Below are 23,583 nucleotides of genomic sequence, written 5' to 3'. Positions count from 1 at the left end.
TTGTCAACTTAAAATTTCATAGAAATTCAAACTTTAATTAACTTCCGTGTCAGGTAGGAACAATGATTTGTTATTGAAATGGTGATAAGTGCTATTGTTACTTATTATATAAAAAAAAAGTTTACGATATCAGTTGAGCGTTGTCTACGGTATGATAACATGAAAGATATCTATAAAAGAAAAACGTTGATTTTACTTTTGTGTTCGTTTAATATATGAAATGACATTTAAACAAGATTAACGGAGTTAAAACAAATGGTGTCATATGAAGAAACTTGGTTGTGACCCGAGTAGGGTGATCTCTGTGATGTTCTTTATTATGACTTTCTTATCTTCGCGTACATTATAAGAAATAAAAAAAAAACAACAAGATATGCTTATTCAATATAAATATAAATATACTAGAAAGTTTAAGAATTAACAGTAATTTTTGCCGAATTGAATCATGTAGTGTTTCTTTTTTGGTTTGTTCTGTTTTTGCTATTCCATTATTTTTCTATAACATTGATTGCATTAAATTTATATGACAAATAAATAACGATGTAATTAGTATTTTGTAGCATTTTCCTTGTTACACATTTTACTTAAGAAACAAAACACTGCAATATGTGAAAAAACGACAGCGAAACCAATGTTTAGTTGAAAACCCAATTGGCTAGCATAGTTATATGTAAAACTTTATTTAATGCATTTTGTAGAAAATAGCCGAAATAATTTTAAGCATTAAGTGTGCGTTTGTTTTAAAATACAAGACAGCCACCCGACAAATTAAATGAAAGTACTTACCTTTTTAGTAGTTGATATTATGTTTTGAATATTTACATAGGGCGAATATGAAACGCCGATTTAATGGGACACTATCAAATACCATTCAAGTTGTTGCAGGTTAAATTAATAATACGTACAAATTTGAAAAACGAAAAAACCGCATTTTGCAATTACGAGGAACTGAACGTGATCAAATTGATAACGTTGTCTTAAACTAATGAACCTTTACCAGCGTATCGGAAACATTTCATCAAATTATCCAATGTTTAGATATGTTGTGGTGAGTGTCAAAAATAGGAGCAATTACTTGTGACAACAAATGTTAAATGTTGCTACAGTTGTTTAGGCAGTAGCGGATTTTAGGGTATAGCGGATAACATGGTAGTAACAATGCTCCTTTCCATCAAATATGCCTTTTTCAAAATAATACAATTATATCATCAAAAAGAGTGATGTATTTGCCATCCGTCGCTAATTTTGTTTTATTTATTTCAAATTGCACAGCGAGTTTTTCTTACATAAATCAGAACGAGGTAACTGATGTTGTCACCGTCAGACTGTTTATAAGCGCTTCCAAAAAGAAATAAACAAAAAAAATATTGATCAAACACAAAGTAAAGTAATGAAATATTGACATGAATTTGGTGTAAAAATCATTTGTTTATAATTTTGCAAAACCTTTTACAGATATAACGCGTACTGACACTAAAAATTATTGAAAATGAATAGGAAGTGCTTCTGTCAGTAACGGATTTTACATTTGGGGGCGGTCTCAAAATGTATTTTATCTGTCAAAACGCCGTCAAAAGTGGATTAAAAGTACACTAATAACAAAAAGTATCCCAGTTTTAATGGTATAATATTATTTATTCTATCTTTTTATAATTTTAACGCAGTTGTATTGATACTTTGAATATACCATCATTATTAACTCTTCTTTCAACTAGATTAGACTATGTAAAACAGACCTCTTTTTCATTGAAATTTGTTGTTTCATTTTTCCTACTTAATACACATGCTAAGCTCAAGTTTATTGCAAAATTTTTGTAATTTATGTATTCAGAATATATAGTTTACTTTTTAATTCATCTATACAGATCTTAGGAAATATTGTTTTTATTTGTTAAATTGCAACATATTTTATAGTTATCATTGCTTGTATACTGTGATGTTACAAAATAAATAAATAAATAATTTTTAAATAAATAAAGCTATTTACAAGTAAATAAATAAATATGGTCAACAACTTATGATGCAAGTGTGACATGTAATAGTTTGAACATAACTATAGTTTACCATAGTAATTTCTTAAACAAATCTATAATTATATTAACCATAGCTTTATATCATAATTTTTTATCATTTTTTATATTCATTTTTAAAATCCAATGATGGGTAAACCCTGTAAGAAGAAACCATCAAATGAAAGTCCATGTGTAAAAAGTACCAGAAGCACAAAGAAGAAGTACTTCTCTACTTTTCTACTAATTTTTAGAAAGTATGTACATTTTTTAAAAGATTATATGTTCCTATTGATACATATATAAAAATATCTAATAGTATGTAATTCAAAATTATAGCTGGTCACTGAACCACGGACTAGGTTAATTATTGACATAGGATACACTAATATTAAAGACATTGATGTCCGAGTGTTGATGTCAGAATTAACATCATTTGACAAACATTTATACACTTTGATTACAGATAAGCAAAGAAACTTAATGTTGTCTGATATTGCAGGGCTACCTATTGGCCATGCACCAAAGATTTTAGCAAGTTGCTTTAGAAATGTACTTGGCAGTTGTGGAAAAATCAGTCTTTGTCAATGCAACAGGAAACCAGTTCCCAGTTTTCCACATTGGACAATTTCAAATAAAAAAAAGATGGTGGCATTGTTATTACCTGTTTTTTAAACACTTAATTGTTTTTTGATAATTTGGATGACACTGTTCATATGTTATCTGACACACTTCCATTATGTCAGAAGGAAGTGTCATGGACATAAAAACTCCAGATGTTTTGATATGATTCTGTTTGATTTGTCTGTGAATTTGTTTTTTTAAGAGAAAATGCCAATCATTGATTCTGAATAAACATTGTTGTAAAATCATATGCCAATATAATATATATCCTTGGTTTAACATGTAGACAAATTTGAAAGATTACTATAAAATGTTAACATTTTTCATTCCAGTAACTCAAAAAACATGTTTCTGTGACATGTACTTTGTAAATACTAAATTTAGAAACGTTTTGAGATTCCCCCTCATTGACCTTCACCTACCTATCCCATACTCCCCAAAAAGCTATCCGCTACTAATGAAAACTATATGCCGTAGATAAACAAAGAGTACTGCATGTAATGTCAAAGATACTGCTAAAAAATATTTTATTTTAAAAAGGGAAGTAGTTTGACTACTGTAAGGTATCAATTTGATTTTCTGAATATTATTATTAAAGACATAAGCAGCGCCGAACTCCTTAGCTATCCGTTACTGCCTAAACAACTGTATGTTTATTCGCTCCCTTTAAACAGTATTTTATAACGGAATGTAAGTTAATATATCACTTCATGTATTTGAGAATATAAACCTTTATTGTAATGTTACATTAACATTTCTAAATAGTTGTAGGATAATGCGTACACATATATATTTTTGTTCAAAGAAGTAATTTGTTCACTCAATTGCTGTGTGTTTGTGCGTGCGTACGTGCATCCATTTGTAACAGTTACACATATTTTATTACATGTATACTGCGAAGTATGTTCCTATCTTGAAGTTCATAGTCCTAATTTACTATTTATGATAACTGTTTCAATACTTTTTTACATTTTTTCGTCATCATGTATATTTCATAGTTAAAATCAATAGATTTAAATAGCAATTTAACCTGAGGATATAGTTTAAAAGTATTTTGTACGTTTTTGTCCGACATACATTTAGACACTACATCAACCTCGAGCTACAGAGAGGTACATATTAACACAGCCCCGAGCTACAGTGATGTACTTTTTGACACTACAACAACCTCGAGCTACAATGAGGAACATTTTAACACTACAACAGCCCCGAGCTAGAGTGATGTACATTTTGACACTACAACAGCCCAAAGCTAGAGTGATGTACATTTTGACACTACATCAGCCTCGAGCTACAGAGAGGAACATTTTAATACTACAACAGCCCCGAGCTAGAGTGATGTACATTATGACACTACAACAGCCCCAAGCTAGAGTGGTGTACATTTTGACATTACAACAGCCCCGAGCTAGAGTGATGTACATTTTGACACTACAACAGCCCCAAGCTAGAGTGATGTACATTTTGACATTACAACAGCCCCGAGCTACAATGAGGAACATTTTAACACTACAACAGCCCCAAGCTAGAGTGATGTACATTTTGACATTACAACAGCCCCGAGCTACAGTGAATTCGAATTTTACTCGAATTGTTTAATTTACTAATTAACGCAGGATTCTAAATATCTAGATTTTTGACAGGAATGTATGGCCTTAGATAAGCGTTTGTTTGCATACATGATCCGAGCCGCTAGGCGAAGATTATATTGCCTACACTCTGTAATATCTGGCCATGTATTAAACGGTAGAGAAAATGAAAAATCTTCATAAATTGACAGCAGTTGCGTATATAAAACTATATGCAACTATATAAACGACACACTTAACAAATCAAATAGGATTATACAAAATAAAACGTGCTAAATGATATACATACAATTATCCACGTGCATAGCAGAGAGCAACACAAAAATGCAATATATTAAACAGCATGTTATAGCATGGTTAAACAATTTAATCATAATTATATAACTGATTATTTTGCACACATTTCATTTAAATTTGACCAAAACCTAATATCTATATAAATATTGTATTTAGGAGAGTGGGAGAGTATAGTTGTAAAAAGATTGGATGCACTTTGAAATCGTGTATATCCCGCGAAACTGACGGCGTAATATATTGATACTGTACAAAACTGTGCAATAAAAAAACGGTCTGTAAATCTTTGAGTTGTTAAAAAAAAAAACACTTTTAAACCGGGCAATGTGCCAAAATTTAAAATCAAAAGGGATCTAAGACGCTTCGACACTATAATTTAAGAACTCATTCATCCTAACAACGCAGGTTTTCACGGATTATATGGGTTTTTTTTATCAAGTATCAAATATTTGTCAATATTTTCTTAATGATTGTAGGAACAAATTTATTTTTGTAAATAACCCCCTACATAAGTAATGTCAATCATTTTATATTTCAATTACAGCATCATAAATGGACTATATCGTCGGATCGTAGAATTCTAAGCTGTTCGAGAGCTTAAATTAAAGCAGCATTCATGTTTGTTATCATGAAAAATTTGAAAATGTATTTAAAAGTAAAATATAGTGAAGTGAACAAAGTAAGCTATTTACACGTTGCAAACGACATATACAATCCACGTAAATTACCAACAAAAAAAAAGAGATCAAATTATACATACATGTGAATACCTCTTACTGCGTTAGTAACGCAGTAGAATTATAATGATTGATACGGCATTATTAGTCATTAATCGCAAATAACATGTTAATAATTAATAAAAGATTGAATCTTTTTACTTTTCTTAAGATCTTAATACATTTTTCTAAAGACTGAATTTCTTGAAATATTTTGGCTCATCTGGAAACGTGCAGCTTTAAAAGACAGGAAACAAAATTATAAATTGTCAAGTTATTTTTCGAATACTTTCATTCACTTTAATTATAAACCTATAATAGAAATATTAAACTGGTTCATTTACTTTAGATAACCAATGTTAATATACTACCACTAAAGAAATATGCGATACTTTTTTTCATGGGTAAACATTTGTCTCTTATTTTAATCACCATGATTGACATTGTCGAAAGCATTTTTTGTTATCAAATGTTTTAACATTCAATACTCGTATAAAGAGAGATAATTCAAAATACAATTAAAAACGTTTACTTTAATTTGTTTATTTTGATGGTTAGCAAACTGGAATAAGTTCTAAAAATAAACAAAGATTTGACGAAAAATATACTGAAAAATACATCGGTAAAACACGTAACATTAGATGTATTCCATTACCTATTTATCGCACCATAACAGGATAGACGACATATTGAGATAATGATGATGATGGTGGTAATGATGATGAGATGATGATGATGACAACCACGGTAATGATAAATATGGCACTGATGATTATGTATAGTCTTGTTCAGATAGAACAAACTGAATATGTATTAAACAGCCAAAAATCTTTGTGGATTTTCTGAAACTTAGTATTGCTATAAAAAGTAAATGCTAATTTCAAAGATGTCAGTCTTAAAATTTGTTTTGAAGAACTTTTAAATTTCAGGAAAAGTTCAAGACAGTTGTATAACATAAATCGAGACTGCATTTAAGAAAACTATGTATATTATAAAGTGTAAAACATATAAATGCTACTGTTACTAAGTTATGTAAGTAGATACAAGTGGAATGACGTTATCACATTGATTTATTGCAACATTTTTGTTTCGTCAATTTATAATTATTTTCTTCCTTGTTATTGTCAGTGTGAATTTACATTATGATGACAAAATCATTCCAGAGGGACACACATTCAAATCTTATACACGTTGCAATTATCCGATCATCACAAAGAATGTTGGTTTTATATAAAAATCCAATGGTGAAAGGTGCTGTATAAAATAATTGAGGTCACTTCCACTTTCTAGTAAAAGTATAAAACTCTCATTATAATTTTGACGCATTATATTTGTCCAGACAAGCAATTTTCTAGCATTTGAGTCATTTCAAACTAAAAGATTTTAAACATAATTATCAGTTCCAAAGATGTTTGTTTGTTATAAGTAGTTTTAGAATGTAGAGATGACGACGTTTCGATATTCATTTGAGACGGATATTTTGCAATTGGCTGTTATTGTTCGATTCTCCGGTATCCTCTGTGTTATCTAGTATATTCAGATTTGACCAAGAAAAAGGCCTAGGTGAATCGTATGTATATCTTAGCGAATTATTTCTATTGCTTGTAAAACCTATCTCATCTATTCTAGGGTGACATTCATGAGTAGCCGCTCTTCTTGCCGAGGACGTCCGAACACCTGAATCACGTTCAGGCCGAAAATCAATTATTCTATAGGCAATTCTTGAAATACCTGAAGGGTTATCAACACCCCTTCCTCTATATCCTGGGAATGTACTTTCTTTACGGTTATTGGCAACAATGTCTGAGCTGGAATCCAAAACACCAGTTTCATCTTTCACCCTTTCCGAACAGACCCCAGCTAAAGAGAGGTACATTTTGACACTACAACAGCCCCTAGTTATAGGGACGTACATTTTGACACTACAACAGCCCCTAGCTATAGGGAGGTACATTTTGACACTACAACAGCCCCTAGCTACAGAGAGGTACATTTTGACACTACAACAGCCCCTAGCTATAGGGAGGTACATTTTGACACTACAACAGCCCCTAGCTAAAGGGAGGTACATTTTGACACTACCACAGTTCATAGCTCTACGGATGTACATTTTGACACAACATCAGCCCTAGCTTAGGGAGGTACATTTTGACACTACAATCAGCCCAAAGCTACAAAGAGGTACATTTTGACACAACAACGGCCCCTAGCTATAAAGAGGTACATTGTGACTCTACAACAGCCCCTAGCTATAGGGAGGTACATTTTGACACTTCAACAGCCCCCAGCTACATGGAGGTACGTTTTGACACTACAACAGCCCCTAGATATAGAGAGGTACATTGTCACACTACAACAGCCCCCAGCTTCAGAGAGGCACATTTTGACTCAACAACAGACCCTAGCTATAGGATGTACGTTTTGACACTACAACAACCCCTATCTTTTAAGAGGTACATTTTAACTACAACAGCCCCTAACTACAGTGAGGTATATTTTGACACTGCAACAGCCCCTAGCTTCAGAAAGGTACATTTTGACACTACAACAGCCCCTAGCTACAGTAAACTTCATTTTGACACTACAACAGCCCCCAGCTACAGAGAGATACATATTGACACTACAACAGCCGCTAGCTATAGGGATATTCTATTAACACTACAACAGCCCCAAGCTACAGAGAGGTACATTTTGACACTACAACAGCCTTAAGCTATGGAGGGGTACATTTTGACATTACAATAGCCCCCAGCTACATAGAGTACATTTTGACACAACAACAGCCCCTAGCTACAGAGAGGTACATTTTGACACTTACAACAACCCTTGCTAACAGAGGAGGTACATTTGGGCACTACAACAGCCCCCAACTACAGAAAGATACATTTTGAACTAAACAGCCCCTTGCTACAGAGAGGTACATTTGGACACTACAACAGCCCCTAGCTACAGAGAGGTACATTTTGACACTACAAACAGCCTTAAGCTATGGAGAGGTACATTTTGACATTACAATAGCCCCAGCTACAGAGAGGTACATATTGACACAACAACAGCCCTAGCTACAGAAGAGGTACATTTTGACACTACAACAACCCCTTGCTACAGAGAGGTACATTTGGGCATACAACAGCCCCCAAACTACAGAAGATACATTTTGACACTACAACAGCCCCTTGCTAAGGAGAGGTACATTTGGACACTACAACAGCCCCTAGCTACAGAGAGGTACATTTTGACACTACAACAGCCCCTTGCTACAGAGAGGTACATTTGGACACTACAACAGCCCCTTGCTACAGAGAGGTACATTTGGACACTACAACAGCCCTTAGCTACAGGGAGGTACATTTTGACACTACAGCATCCCCAGCTACAGTCTATTATGAACGGTAAAACATATTTATGCTACTGTTACTAAGTTAAGTAAGTAGATACAGGTGGAATAACGTTATCACATTGATTTTATTGCAAAATTTTTGTTTCGTCAATTTAGAATTATTTTCTTCCTTGATATTATCAGTGTGAATGTACATTTCATTGATAAGCTCCTTCCAGAAGGACACACATTCAAATCTTATACATGTTACAAATATCCGATCATCAAATAGATCGTTGACTTTATATAAAAATCCAATGACCTCATTATATGGTGAAAGTATCAGTATACAATTGAGTTCACTTCCACTTAGTAAAAGTATATAAACTTTCATTACAATTTTGACGCATGCTATTTGTACAGATAAGCAATTTTCTATCATTTGAGTAATTTCAAACTAAAAGATTTTAAATATAATTATCAGTTCCAAAGATGTTTGTTTGTTACAAGTAGTTTAAGAATGTAGAGATGACGACGTTTCGATATTCATTTGAGACGGATATTTTGCAACTGGTTGTTTTTGTCCGATTCTCCGGTATCCTCTGTGTAGGATCCATCTAGTATATTCAGATTCGACCTAGAAAAAGGCCTAGGTGAATCGTATGTATATCTTAGCGAAGGATTTCTATTGCGTTGTAAAAACCTATCTAATTTATTTCTAGAGTTTAAATTCAAGAGTATAGCCGCTTTAATTGCGAATGGCACGCCGAACACGCGAATCACGTTCAGGTGCCGATAAACAATTCTTTAAGGCAATTCTTGAAATACCTGAAGGGGATAATCACCACCCCTTTTTAATCAACCGGGAATGCAATTATCCTTTATGTTTTTTTTGTTGCCACTTATTTTTTTCTTCTTGAGCTAGAACCAAAACACCAGTTTCATCTTTTTTCTTTTTCTTGTCTCTCTATATATGTTTGTTTTGTAGGTGCATGGCAGCTGGAGAGATCATCCATTCCATAGCAATCCCTTAACTCAAAAACTGAACCGCTTGCACGTGATAAAAGGGGAGGCCACACAACAAAGGCCACTTTCTTTCCTAAGTTTGTGTAGGCGCTTTAAATAATCCTATCAAAAGCATCCCTCGCCTGGTATCAAGGCCAAAATTCAAGAAGGAGGATCTTGAACCTGTAGAAATATTATATAATTATGATATAGATATTTTAATCTAATAAGAATTTAAATTGACTCAACAAGACATCAGTAGTTTGGATATTCTTGTGGAAAAAATAAACTGTAGATTGGTATAATCACATACAAGGTATATACAAATCGCAAAACAAGAATAAATAAATTAAAAAAAACAACAAGAGTTTAATCTGTCATTCATTAAGCACCAGCAAAATTGATTTGGTTATTTAAAAAGCAGAGGATTGGAGAGTAACTTGCACAAATGTTCTCAAAATAAAGTTCAGCTCGTCAATACCGTGTACGAGTATATCAACTATTGTAATCAATGCCGCTTGTCAAAAACACAACATTGATGCCTGTTGGATACCTTTTGATATCCCTAACATTGCACATGACATGTTAGGTAATAATAATTATCAACAGCTGATTTTGGACGCCACATAAAAGACGTTTAATAACACGAAAGTACATCCTAGAACGGCCGTCGCTGCTTTAGAGATGTTACCTGCGCACATCCGTGAAAGTGCAACTATATGAGGTTGCTTGATGCTTGAAGGATCATGTTAGTGTCATCATTATGTTTTAAAATATCATGCTATTTCAGTATTTTCGATTTATTGCTGTGTATTTAGCTCTGGATATAATACATGATCCAAGGTCCTTAAATGCTCTTCTAAAGTACTGTTTATAAAAGATAAATGATAATATGTTACTTACTGCTATTAACCAACATGCTCGAAGTATTTTGGAACAAATCTTGCTTTTCTTGCGATGGGTGTATCAGCATACATCAGTTTTTCAAGATATTTCTGAAATTGCAGAACTATTTAGCTGCTTTAATGTATTCTATGAAAATATTAATACCATTTCGTGTCTTTCCCTGTAAAATTATTGGCACATTACTGTTTCAGTATAAATCATATTTTATCTTAATGTACACCAGAGAATTGGACGCCCACAATTTTATGGGTCTAAAGGTCCTTTATTTATAAGCATAAAAAGCAGTGTCAAAGCGCAAAGACGGACTTATAGACAAACGTTAAGTTAAAACATTTGGCTCACCTGGTGGTAATGTTGTTTTTAAAAGCAAAATCAACTACCTTGTACATATTGTTTCCCGAATGCACCGCTACAGATCTCCTACATTCCTTTAACTGTGTGTATATCCTTGAAATCACTGAATCATCCACCTATGATTGGCAACAAAAACACGAATCATTTTCAAAATATGTTTTTTATAACTTAATACTTTCAATTATTTAAAAAGACTGATAATGATTTTTTCGAAAAAGGCATGTAGCCTTGATAACAAACAATTGCACTTGAACGATGTAAAATATACACACTGAGCATATATGGGCATACCACGTAGGAATTAGGCTATGCATTTATAGTACATAGGTTCATGTCGATTTTAAAGGGACTCCACCGAGGTTTAAAAGCCTAAAAGTATAACATTTGAATTTCTTACATAAATGACCTCTGGCACTTTAGACAGAAATATATGCAAAGATAGTTAAGAAATATACTTGAAATAATTGAAAATCGTATTTATATGCTTTTCTCAGTCCGATTTCAGTGAAAATCGTTTAAACGCTTTTCATTTTGGGTCATTTACTTACAATGTGAATAATTATTCTGGACAAACGAAGTGCGCGAATGATCTGAAATTTTGCACAAAGATTAGAGGTCTAACAATGGTACATTTATATGGAAAAAATACAGTCCAATCATATCAAAAAACCTCAGTGGAGTCCCTTTAAAGGGACGACATAACAGAAAATTATACTTTTCTAAATGTTTTCTTTGCCTGAAATAAAAATATTCGTCTCTAGCTATAAATGTCTTATAACCTCAGCTGTAGTTTAATTATATAACATACATAAGAGAAAAACCTGTCTTCCGTCCTGTGTTACAGCAAATTTTACTTCTTTCATTTGCCATTCTGCCTCTTTTTCATAGACATACTTTGTTTTCTAAAGAATAAATCTGCAGATTTCAAAATTATTGCCTAGATGTTAACATACTAAACTGCTTTTCTAGACACTATTTTCGACTTTAATTGCAAGTACAATCTGTTTATATTTTAAAATAAACCAAGGTAAATAGTATCTAATATTGACCAAAGCTCACTGTACATGTTTACTTTGTCACATCAAAACTGATTGATAACATATTAAGGTGTTATACTACTAAGTATATACTTTAAATTGTTTAACATAATATTAAACAAAAACACAGCTGTTTTAAAGGAACAACGCTTGGTGTGTATTTTATGCTCTTCATTGTACAACACTGTAACGTTTTTATACACTTTTTGAATGCAATACTGAAGTCTATTAGATCAGTAGAAAGATCAAACATATATTGGACGAGGCGCTAGGTATTTCAATAGTAAAAATCAGTATTGATTTCGACCATGTTTAATGGCTTTTTTATTTCATACCACCGTTTTGTTTGACATAATGATAGGACTTTGTAACTTCATTTACAATAAAGTATGGATATGGGTTTTGGACTCTAATGATGGATTGGATGCGATATGGATTTGTTATGAACCTGACGGACTCTGGAAATGACAACGAGGCTATATAGGGTCAGATATGGAGTTCATATGGTTCTTTCGGACCTCCCTTCGGACTCTGAAAATAAAACCTGGGCTGACTTTAAAAGATTGGTTCCCATAATTACCTCTATCTGAGCATCACGTGTTGAGATGCTGTTATATCTTATAAAGTATGAAATAAAGTTATTCAACACAATAACTTAGTTTTCATTTAATACTTGGATGCTTATGTTGTAGTGCACAAATGTATTGTCTTAAATGATAGTTCACATCACATACATGACCGATTGAATTTGGAGCCGTTTGGAGATATAACTAGAATTGATTCTATGCATCAAATGTAAATAATTCATAATTATTTAGGTTACTTAGAATATAATATAGCATTTATCAAATAAATATATTTATTGAGCCAATGTTTTTTATTTTCTTAACTTTACAAAATTCCAAAGTGTGTCAACATCGTGCACATATCTGAAATAACTCATCATACAACGTTCACTAATAACAAATATTTATAGAATTACCAAAAGAATGTCGAATAAAGCTAATGCTACTGATTCCTCGTCATCATGCTTCATTTTAGTAATGCATTCAAATGCTTCTGCCCATTCATTATCGTATATTGTCTGAAACATTTCTGCAAGTCTCGTTGGACGGTGAACGTCACTTAACTCATTATATTCCTCTTTGTTGTTTAGGCGTTTATCTTCCAGTGACTGGTCGAGTCTAAAAGGATTAACATGCTTGAATTATTGTATAACAACTTTCATAAAGTTTATCTCTCTTTCAAAATAAATAAAACAAAGTAGTATAAAACTAAGGAAAACACACCAGAGAATAAATTACATTTATATTATCAGTTTCTGTTTTAATTAATGAGATACCTTTTGTTTGTTTTGTCCAATATTTCGTTTGTTTTTTCGAGAGTTTCTCTTGCCTTTTTCTCTGAATGTTGTAGAGTTTTAATTTGATCTGTCTGTTCTTTAATGATTTGCTGCATTTGACATCTCTCATAATCAAATTATTTTTCCATCTCGTTGATGTGTTCCAAATGCTTCTTCTCAGCATCATTTAGCCTTTTGTTTTTCTTTTTCGATATCGAGAGTTGTATAGCCTTTTTTCTCTTCGTATTTTTTCCAATTCGTTTCGGAGCCTTTCACTGTCTGTCTTTAATTTGCGAACTTCAGTTACTTAATGAGCACCAAAAAGGATTTATTTAAACATAGAATCAAATAAGTATGAAATTCTTTAATAGACAGAATGCTTCTTGTTACGCTATTTTGTCTTGCTGATGATACACTGAACCAGAAAATAACTTTTATGACATATTAAGTTCTGATAAAAATCGTTTTTGTTGTCGTATTATATCCCCGGCGGGCGACTGGGCGGCGGAGTCCGATTTATGTCCGGAGCATATCTCCTACACGTCTAAAGGAATTTTAACGAAACTTCATACTAAAATATGATAAACAAGATCATCAAGGAAAAGCGGCGTTCAATGAACACTACCCCCACCCAACCCAGTAACAAGAGCCAGTGGCAAAGAGCCTAGGAGGACCCCAAACAAAAGCAGGAAAAGGCATAAGGCAGGGTACGGGCAGGCAAAACACTACCTAAGAATAAATAATTAGAAACTGGTAAGGAAGTAAACGAAAACAAATAATGTTCACCACCATAAGAAGCCGTGTCGCGTGCATGAACAAGGTCTCCAGGTCCCTGTCCCTGTCCACCGAGTCAAACGCTTTCTTGCAATCGATGAGGTTTGCATACAATGGCCTATTTCATTTACGAGTGTTCAATTATAATCCTGAGTATTGTTATCTGGTCTGCACATGATCTTTCAGGTCTGAAACCTGTCTGTTCTTTTCTGACGAGTTTGTTTACGTCCGCTTTGATTCTCTCCATAGTGGCCCTAGCTAGATTCTTACTGTGTGATTCGAACCATTCATTCATCATTCATTAAGGGATTGGAACACAAAAGTCATTGTCATGACTACTGGTGTGAAACATGTAATTTAGGTTTATATATGCAAGTCAAGGTCATTAAAGATGATAATCAAGGCCACTTAAGATTATAGAATATAGGGATTTTGTCCAGAGCCTATCTCCTACACATATCAAGGGATTCTTATGAAACTTCATACAAATGTTCACCACTATAAAAAGCATTTCAATGTTTATGAACCAGGCCCATAGGTCAAAGGTCAACGTCACACTTAGAGGTCAAAGAATAGTGCTTGCCTGGAGCAAAACTTCGACATGTATATAGGGATTTCAATATATCTTACAATTGTTCACCATTGTGTCGGTGAGTGTCACGTGCAAATTTTAGGTACCTGCAGCCAAGGTCAAGGTTACACATAGGGGCCAAAGTTCAGATAAAATGTGTAGTTATCATTTATTGAAGAACTGAAATACAAATGGTCATTATCATAATATGGTCATTATCATAATATATATATATATTGTGTCCAGAGCACATTTCCACGCATGGTGGGATTTTAATAAGACTTCATTACAATGTTCACTACTTTGAAAAGCAGTGTCAAGTGCATGAACCTGGTCTCTAGCTTAAAGGTAAAGGTAACACTTAGAGGTCATTTAAAAGTGCTTGTTCGGAGCCGAACTTCTATATTTATCGGATTGAATTTTTATAAAAAAAATACATTAAAAAAGATATATGTAATAGAGATGGGATCGTGTTTAAGTCATGTTAGTAAAAACACGTTAGAGGTTGATGCGGAATTAATTCATGATAATGGAAAACGGTCGACCTCACCGACTCAAGTCGCACTGGCTAACAAAAGACACGAAAGGTAAGGAAAAACTCAACATACTTTTTATATCCCTATAAGTATATTAAATTTAGCTTGTCATAGATACGTAACTCCATAATTCTCCACGATGTAATTTCCGTTTCTTATCGGTAACTATACTATTACTGAAATTACCGTCATGAGCACATTTTATACCATTAAGGCGGAAGTGGCCGAATGTGCTTGCCATAAGAATATTTGCACTAAGAAAAACTGTCGCTAAAGTAAGAGTAGCTATTGATCGATCGCCGCTGTGGTATTAAAAAGGATGACATGCCAATAAAGATAAAAAATACTTAAATATGAAAGGCCAATTAGCTTGTTGTGGTGCAGACATATTAACAATGTAAGGTATGATGGAGGATGACTCCGAACCCCTCATACCTATTACAGGGTAAATAAACGGGGTTACCCAGATGGGGCCTCAAAAAAAAAAGCTTGTTGTGGTGCAGTGGTTACCATACTGGACGGGCAATCTAGAGACCCGTGGTTCGAGTCCCGGCTGCGATGTAAAATGTTTCAACTGACCACTTATGTATATATATATATTGGCGTTACATGTATCTCAAGATATCAATGATCTTGTTCAATTTCATATTCAGTAACAGAAAATATAGTCAATACATTTTTTAATTGTGACATTTGTTCGTTTTATTCCATATTGAAGATGGGATAAGAAGGGATGTACAATTATAGTAAAGTTGAAAAGCAAGAAAAGCTATTGAAGGACTTAAATAACGATAAAGAATAAGAGATAATTTACCTAAAAGAAAAGCATAGACATATTAATGTTTAAATTGGTATTTATTTCTTAAAACATTGATCAATAAAATTCTGAACATAAATTTGAATCCTTGTTGTCCCTTTAACGAAACTGATAGTTCGTTTGACAAATGTGATAGTTATACGTGATTGTGTTATATATTTTTCAAGACAAAAGAAAGATCGAACACCTCATGACAGTGAATTAACAAAGATTAAAGAAGAAAATGAAGCTTTGAAACAAGAAATAGACATTCTTTCGACACGGTAACTTCCTTCTAATACAAAATAGATAAATACAGAATCCCTAAAGAAAGCCCAACACGGCAAAATTGAAAATGTTGCAGGCTCGGTTTGATTGAGCCTGTTCATGGACGGTACTGGAAAGTGCAAGTTACCGTCCACGCCCCCTAGCACCGGCTTAAGCAGAATTCAACATTTAAACGTGAAATAGTAAAATTTTGAATTTAGAAACATCCAGACATTGGAATATATGATGCATGAATATTTTTTATCAAATTTTGTAAAGAACATTTATAATCGCGACATTTTGTATTTTGAACTGTAAGTAAAAATTATAATGCCAAACAAAGAAATACAAAACAAAACAAGAGCAACTAGCCAACAAAATGAATTGTACTTTGGTCTCTTTATTCTTATAACTACATTTTAATAATTTTTTTATTTTAGACTCAGTGCCGTTGCCAGTGCTAAGCTAACAGATGGCAATCTTAATATTGCAGACTTATGTGATGTAAACAGGCCAACAAAACTAGCTGAACAATATTTGGAACTTTACGACAATGAATGGGCTGATGCATTTGACGTTTTGAGTAAGAATGAGGTGCCAGATGAACAAGCCTGTCGTATGCTATTAGAGATATTCTGCGTAAGAATAAACATCAAGCTTACTCGTGTCCTTTTACCTTGCTGTATACTTATCTTTTAGTACAGTCTTCAATGTGTATGTTTTCTAAAAAGGAATGTAAAATACGCATTTACTTTATTGATTCTTTGTAGAAATAATAAAATGTTTAATCTTAAGTATATAAAACATATTAAGAGATTCCTGATAAATAAATAGTGTTTATACAACGTTTGTTGCATTTCTTTTCAGCTTGTTTACGAAACATGTCTTCGAAAAGCAAACGATGAACTACATAAAGTAATGGATGGAATCAACGCATTTTTCGGAGTAAATCAATCGTTTGGTCAAATATTTATTTATTCGTATATGAATAACAAAGTCGATTGCATTTTTTCTCCTGGCTAAATACATGTGCCAGCCCGTTGTGCAATACTAATATTTAATGTATGCAATGAAGCATTATTTTATGATATACGAATTGCCATTTGTCTAGTCTTATCTGCATGGTGTTTGTTGTTTGTCTTATATCGAATTTAAGAATAATACTTTATTCAATCACCATATTAGTAGTCAATGCAACTATAACTGATTTTCATATTTACGCTAAATGGACACATATATAGATATTTTGAAATAAAATGCATATGAGCTGATCATCAACTGTTGAATAAATAGTATTAGACACGACGCCATCCATTTAAAAAACATGCGATTTTTTTTCGCAAATAGAAAGTTTTGTATACTATCTAAATACATTTATGCATTTTGCATTTGTTTATTCAGTGTCAGGAATCACCTATTGAGGTAATGAAATCACTCAAAGATCAGAGGAAAAGACATTTTAGAGAGCAGTTTAAACAAATAAAGATGTTACAGGTAAATACATTTTCTTGAAGCATTATGATGCAGTTAAAAATAAATAAATAAATAATAAACCTTCTCTCTATCAGAACAATTCAAACGGGGAAAATGTAAATATAAATATCATTACAATCAAACATTGCATAAACTTGTGCATGATGTTCATTTTAACGAAACCATTAAGAGTGAAATGTATAATTAATTTAAGGCTTATCAGATGGAATCAAACAAATTCTACAAACAAAATCGGTACGCGAAGATAAGGGAATGGAAGCGTTTGTGAACAGCAGTATAGAGTTATCTTGGCTGATGGTTGTTCAAGATCCTCCTGTTTTTGTTGATACTAACATTGAACGATGCGACGAATTGTTTATTAGCAATGAGCTGAAAGCATATACGAAATCTGGTACTAATATTGATTTCATTGTTTGGCCTACATTATACTTGCACAAAGGTGGATATATTTTATGTAAAGGCATTGCTGAATGCAAAGCTGATACAAACCGTACTAATGTCCGACTGCAAATCGTTCCAGAAGAAACAGATGAAGACAAAACAGACACAGATGAAATGCATTTAAAAATCGAAAGTGGAAATGACCTTGTTATAAATGTTGCCTCCAATTTACCCAGGGATAAAGACCTGACATCAACTGCACACATCAATAAGGAAATCGAGACTGACGAAACAATTTCTATTTCATCATCTGGGAGTAATGAAAAAGATACTAAGTTAGTTATGTCCGGTTCTAAAAAGAAGCCAATTTTAAAAAAGATTCTTGAACCAGTTGCTAAAAGAATGGTAAAGTCAGCTTCTCACAATAAAGATCAGTTAAACCATACCGAAACATCAACTTCTAGTACTAGCGTAGATGAGATACATGTTCCGTCGGATCAAACAGAAAACTTTAAATCAGTAAAAATACAAAATTTTACATTATCTACTGCCACGGAATCATCTTTCAGCGATTCATCAATTTAACCGAATTATCAAATGTACCACAAAATAATGTAGAAAGCACAAATCTAGACTCGGACGGAAAAAAGCCACTTTTGCAGAAGCAAAGAAAATGTGATTTTCATATAGAGGATCGTTTAAGCACAAACATGTAAATAAATCCGATGTCGATTAACGAAAAAAATATGCGTTTGTGATGAAAGTTCATTATACTGTCATCTGAAAAAATTTCAACTATTATAATTAAAAAATTGTAAAGCGAATATCAAAAAATTTATAATATATAATTTTACTTTTAAACAGAACATCGATAGTTCATGAGGATGTATATTGTTGATCTGTAGCATAAATTAGTTTTTGTTCATCTTCAAATGTTCTGTTCAACATCAAGCTAACGATTGCAGACTGTACTCTGATCTCACAAATCACAAAATAAATACAAAGTGTACGCAAACGTAAACTGGCTGTGAAAAACATTTAAAAGAAATGCCTTCAAAGCGAACTTGATTTCTAGTTTCTAAAGTTAGAAAGATTGAAAGAAATGAACACATTCAGAACATGACAATGCAATGAAACAATTCTTACATCAATGCGTTTGGTCTAATGCAAAACGGTGCCCTTGAAATAATGACATTGAGCTTTGCGCATTATCTAATTTAAGCCTTGTGCCACGATATTGAGTTAAATACAAAAACAAACAACCCTCTTTACATGAAATCAGACAGTGCAGATAAGAAAACATTGTCTTCCCATTTGACGAAAATGTTAATGAAAATTGTTTTGCAACAAAGCAGGAAATAATTAAAACTGAGTCCTGAAGTGTTAAGCTAGCCTGGGTTGTTCAAAACATTGGTTAAAATTAACCAAAGGATAGCTTATCAACTGGTTAAATTCTTAACCTGGGGCCAGCTATCCAGTGGATAAAAATTCATTGTTCGGCAGTTGAATAGTACCCAGGCTACATTACCAATATATTGCGTATTAATCCACTGATTAAGTACCACAATGCAACTTGAAACTTGAAACTTTTTATTTAATTAAACGCCTGTTTCTATTTAACAATATTCAACGGCGTTGTACAGTACATATAAATAATAAGAATAAAATTGTGAATGCATAAGATTATGTGGATCAACATCAAATAAAATAAAAGCTTTTACATACAATTCCAATTAACATATTTTTGAAAAATTGCAGAGACCATATAATGTTAAAACTGATTGTATTTACCACTTCCTTGTGGTATACTTATCTTCAATGTGTATGTTTTCTAAAACGGAATGCAAACTACGCATTTAGCGTTTTCGATTCTTTGCAGAAATAATAAAAGTTAATCATAAGTATATAAAACATATTAAGAGATGCCTGACAAATAAATTTTGTTTATACAACGTTTGTTGCATTTCTTTTCAACTTGTTTACGAAACATCTCTTCGAAAAGCAAACGATGAACTACTTAAAGTAATGGATGGAATCAAAGCTTTTATCGGAGTAAATCAAACGTTTGTTCAAATATTAATTAATTCGTATATGAATAACAAAGTCGATTACATATTTCTCCTGGCTATATACATGTGCCAACCTGTTGTGCAATACAAATGTGTAATGTATGCAATGAAGCATCATTTTATGATATACGAATTGCCATGTGCCTTGCGTTGTGCTTTGTCTAGTCTTATTTGCATGGTGTTTGTTGTTTGTGTTATATCGATTTTAAGAATAATACTTTATTCAATCACCATATTAGTAGTCAATGCAATTATAACTGATTTTCATTTTTACGCTAAATGGACACATATATAGATATTTTGAAATACAATGTATATGAGCTGATCATCAACTGTTGAAGAAATAGTATTAGACACGACACCATCCATTTAAAAAGCAAATCGGATGCTAATTTTATTTTGCAAAACACGATGCTAAAAGTCTTGAGCACTTATTTCCATTGTCATGGATTGAAATGATCAAAGGTGAGCAATAGTGTGTCTACCATTAAACTCACAATGGCAAGTGTAATGGATTCGCATGGCAGGTCCACATTAGCCCTAAATTCATCTATCTGTATTATACATATTCTGGTACTTACGCCAATAAGTTTAGTTAACACCTAAATACTGCAGCAGTTGTTCAAAAGGCGATGGTTTACATGTTATATTACACTCTTCATTATCTATCATGACTCAAAATGAGAGAGATGTTTTCACTCATTTTATTGTCGAGACCTCGAGTTATGTCCCATTTTTCCTCGATTTTTTATGAACACATTAACCTGTTATCGTAATCATGAGTAGCAGTTGTATCTTCTTTTTTCTTCACACAGAAGTCTATCCAGTAAAAGATGTTTCATGGTCCGTTTTATTTAAAGTAAATTAAGCCAGTATTCATCATAATTCGTTAAATAAATTTTAGTTATTATCGACTTAACGAATATAATAATAACAGATAATGATCCAGATTAATTTGTTTTAATTACCTATATAACATTTATAAAAATGGTTTCGTATTTTTGTTTGTGATATTGTTGGTCATAAAAAACTAATTTAAAAACACTTTAAACATCAGATGGGTGCGCCGTCTTAAGAAGTTCTAAGGGCCATAAATGATGACAGGAAAAGGGGTTATGCAGGAATGATGAAGCAACTTATGAAGGTGGGTACATCGGAAATAATAAAAAAAACGAAAAGAAAAGAAAACTCTGGCAGTATTCGAAATGTTAAGATGTAAATGTTAAAATTTATTTTTTACAGTGAACCAATCATTCTCTATTATTATGGCCTTTTTGCCATTTTATGGGGTTAAATTGGCACATGTATAAACAAAGCAAATTCATACAAATGAACATTTCTTTATTAAAGGCATTAAAATATTACAAAAGATCCGTTATTTACATGCACAATAAACGTCTTTAAACTGTATAATTATATATATTAAAAGTGTTTAAAGGCTGCCATCTATACTGGAATTCATTTCATTGCCTTACATATATGATAAAGATTACACACATACAGTTATTATCTTTACGACGTCTATATAAATCTGCAATTGCCTACTTTATATATTAAGAAATAATTTTAGCATAGTAAATTCTTATTGCACGATGTTATCACGGAAGAAGAAGCGTTGTTAATTGCAAGGTTCATAGACAAATGCGTGTTTAGTCTTATGCCAATACAGGACCAGCCATTCTATATAGACGTTAAAATTGACATGCATGCTTAATTCATAGATAACGTAGTCTGGTCCGTGTTGTTTTTATTTCAAGGAGGTAATATCCTTAGTAAAGGGATTGCACAAGGAATGAACTAGGATGTGTGTGATGATATTATCGTTTCAATGGAAGAGGAGAAAGCTGTAGAGAAAATTGATAGTTATCTGGAAAAGAGTACGGACAATGAAATTGTAATGTGTGCGAAAAGTAACGGTTATATAATGTTGGATAATGGTTAAAGTCTGAGAACGGATAGGGCTTCTGGAAAAAAGAAAATTGTAGTGGGAATGGAGATAATGGTAAAGAAATAACGCACTGAAATGAATTAATTTTGCATAACAGAATGTTTGTAGGGGTTTGTCTTTGTAAATTGTTAAATATTTTTGCATGGTTATATATGCCCGGTACTTAATAACATTTTAGGGGTATATTTGTGTGTGTTGATCTGATAATATTTTATGTATATGATATAAAAAAAATATAAATTATATATGTATACAAATAGAAACGTTTAATGGAGATTGCTCAGTCCTATAAGTTCTAGCATGCATATTTAATCGAAAAAATAGACAGTAAGCAGTCTGCTAACCAAGATATAAAATCTGCATCCTTGAACATATTCAAGTCATCTAACGACGGGAATATTTGCATTTGACAAGTTTTTAATATTCCATTAATACGTATAACTTCATAATAGGGCAAATGTAGCGCATCTGCAATTAATGTTTCGGCGACGCAGTAACAATGTGTGGGCCGTCAACATTTTTATTGGACGATTGGTTGGTGGAAGGGGGGCAACCTGCCTTTAAACCGTTAAGTCAGCAGTTAAGAAATGAATACCGATTAATTGAAATGTTATAACAAGACATATACATGAGTATTCAACGTTATTTGAAAAATGTAGAAGCCTTCTTAGTTTTATCAAGTTCAGATATTATTAACGATTTTAAACTTGAAAAAGAAAACGAATAAATCATTGGTCTCCAGCCTTCACATAAAAAAGTGAGACAATTGCATGAGACCTCAATTTTCCTTCAAGTGTATTTTCTTTTTCTAGTTGTTTAGACTTTAAAAATGGGTCAAACATAGAAAATGGAGGATTGCATTTGTATACCAAATATCACGAGACTGTAATATGTAGTTGCTGAGAAAACTGTTTGTAATACGAATATTTTTTGCTGCCCGCCTGTCCGCCGCCCAAAATTCACCATACGTACTATAACACGGGCTTGCACGTGTGCAACCCGGTCAAAAATAAAAATAAACATGGGCAGGATGTAAATTGCTTTTTCCTTCAATTTTCTTACTGAGAGCCGTGAGTTTTAAACTTTACGGAATTGGAATTGTCTGTCCAGTTTCATATTTATACCTCAAAAATAATATTGATATTAATGTTTGATATTGTTATAACAATAATATTTATAATTTTATATAAATGATTAATATTGATATAAATGTTTACAATTGATACAAATAATTAATAAACAAAATGTTAATTAAATGATTAATATTGTTAGAAACAATTACTTTTGATATGAATAATTATATATTGATATAAACAATTAGTTTTGATATAAACAACTCATATTCACTTAATTTAACAATTTATATTGATATAGACAAGTTCAGCAAAAGCTAGATTACAATAATCTTTATCTGACACGAGATAATGTAATGAACGATGCATTTTACCTTTAGCTAGAAAGTATTGAGGTAATTTTTTTAAACTTTGCACTATCATACAATAGTCTGGTTCTTTAAGTAAAGTGGTCCATTAAAATGGAAGATATGTAATGC

The 23,583-nt window shown here is 32.5% G+C and overlaps 2 protein-coding genes across 2 annotated transcripts; one reads left to right on the top strand and one right to left on the bottom strand.

Moving 5' to 3' along the window:
- Positions 1-12,823: 12,823 nt before the first annotated feature.
- LOC132760247 (uncharacterized) lies at positions 12,824-13,416 on the bottom strand. Its single transcript, XM_060752186.1, has 2 exons — positions 13,196-13,416; positions 12,824-13,037 (listed from the first exon to the last, which is right to left on the bottom strand). Exons 1-2 carry the CDS (start codon positions 13,309-13,311, stop codon positions 12,824-12,826), a joined length of 330 nt encoding a protein of 109 aa, XP_060608169.1. The 5' UTR covers positions 13,312-13,416.
- Positions 13,417-15,002: 1,586 nt separating this feature from the next.
- LOC132760246 (uncharacterized) lies at positions 15,003-17,651 on the top strand. The gene is made up of 5 exons (XM_060752185.1): positions 15,003-15,127; positions 16,061-16,156; positions 16,580-16,778; positions 17,007-17,084; positions 17,541-17,651. Exons 1-5 carry the CDS (start codon positions 15,003-15,005, stop codon positions 17,649-17,651), a joined length of 609 nt encoding a protein of 202 aa, XP_060608168.1.
- Positions 17,652-23,583: the final 5,932 nt, after the last annotated feature.

This window comes from Ruditapes philippinarum, unplaced genomic scaffold, assembly GCF_026571515.1.
Source record: "Ruditapes philippinarum isolate M1 unplaced genomic scaffold, ASM2657151v2 ctg8646_1_1_1_1, whole genome shotgun sequence".
Classification (NCBI taxonomy): Eukaryota; Metazoa; Mollusca; class Bivalvia; order Venerida; family Veneridae; genus Ruditapes; species Ruditapes philippinarum.
This window is presented reverse-complemented; position numbering and strand designations above follow the sequence as displayed.

Excerpts from the sequence above, each read along its gene's own strand:
- LOC132760246 (XM_060752185.1), top strand. The coding sequence starts at position 15,003 with ATGGGATCGTGTTTAAGTCATGTTAGTAAAAACACGTTAGAGGTTGAT. Across the intron at positions 15,128-16,060 it reads GCTAACAAAAGACACGAAAG|ACAAAAGAAAGATCGAACAC; the intron begins GTAAGGAAAAAC and ends ATATTTTTCAAG. Across the intron at positions 16,157-16,579 it reads ATAGACATTCTTTCGACACG|ACTCAGTGCCGTTGCCAGTG; the intron begins GTAACTTCCTTC and ends TTTTTATTTTAG.
- LOC132760247 (XM_060752186.1), bottom strand. The coding sequence starts at position 13,311 with ATGCAGCAAATCATTAAAGAACAGACAGATCAAATTAAAACTCTACAA. Across the intron at positions 13,038-13,195 it reads TTGGACAAAACAAACAAAAG|ACTCGACCAGTCACTGGAAG; the intron begins GTATCTCATTAA and ends TAATCCTTTTAG.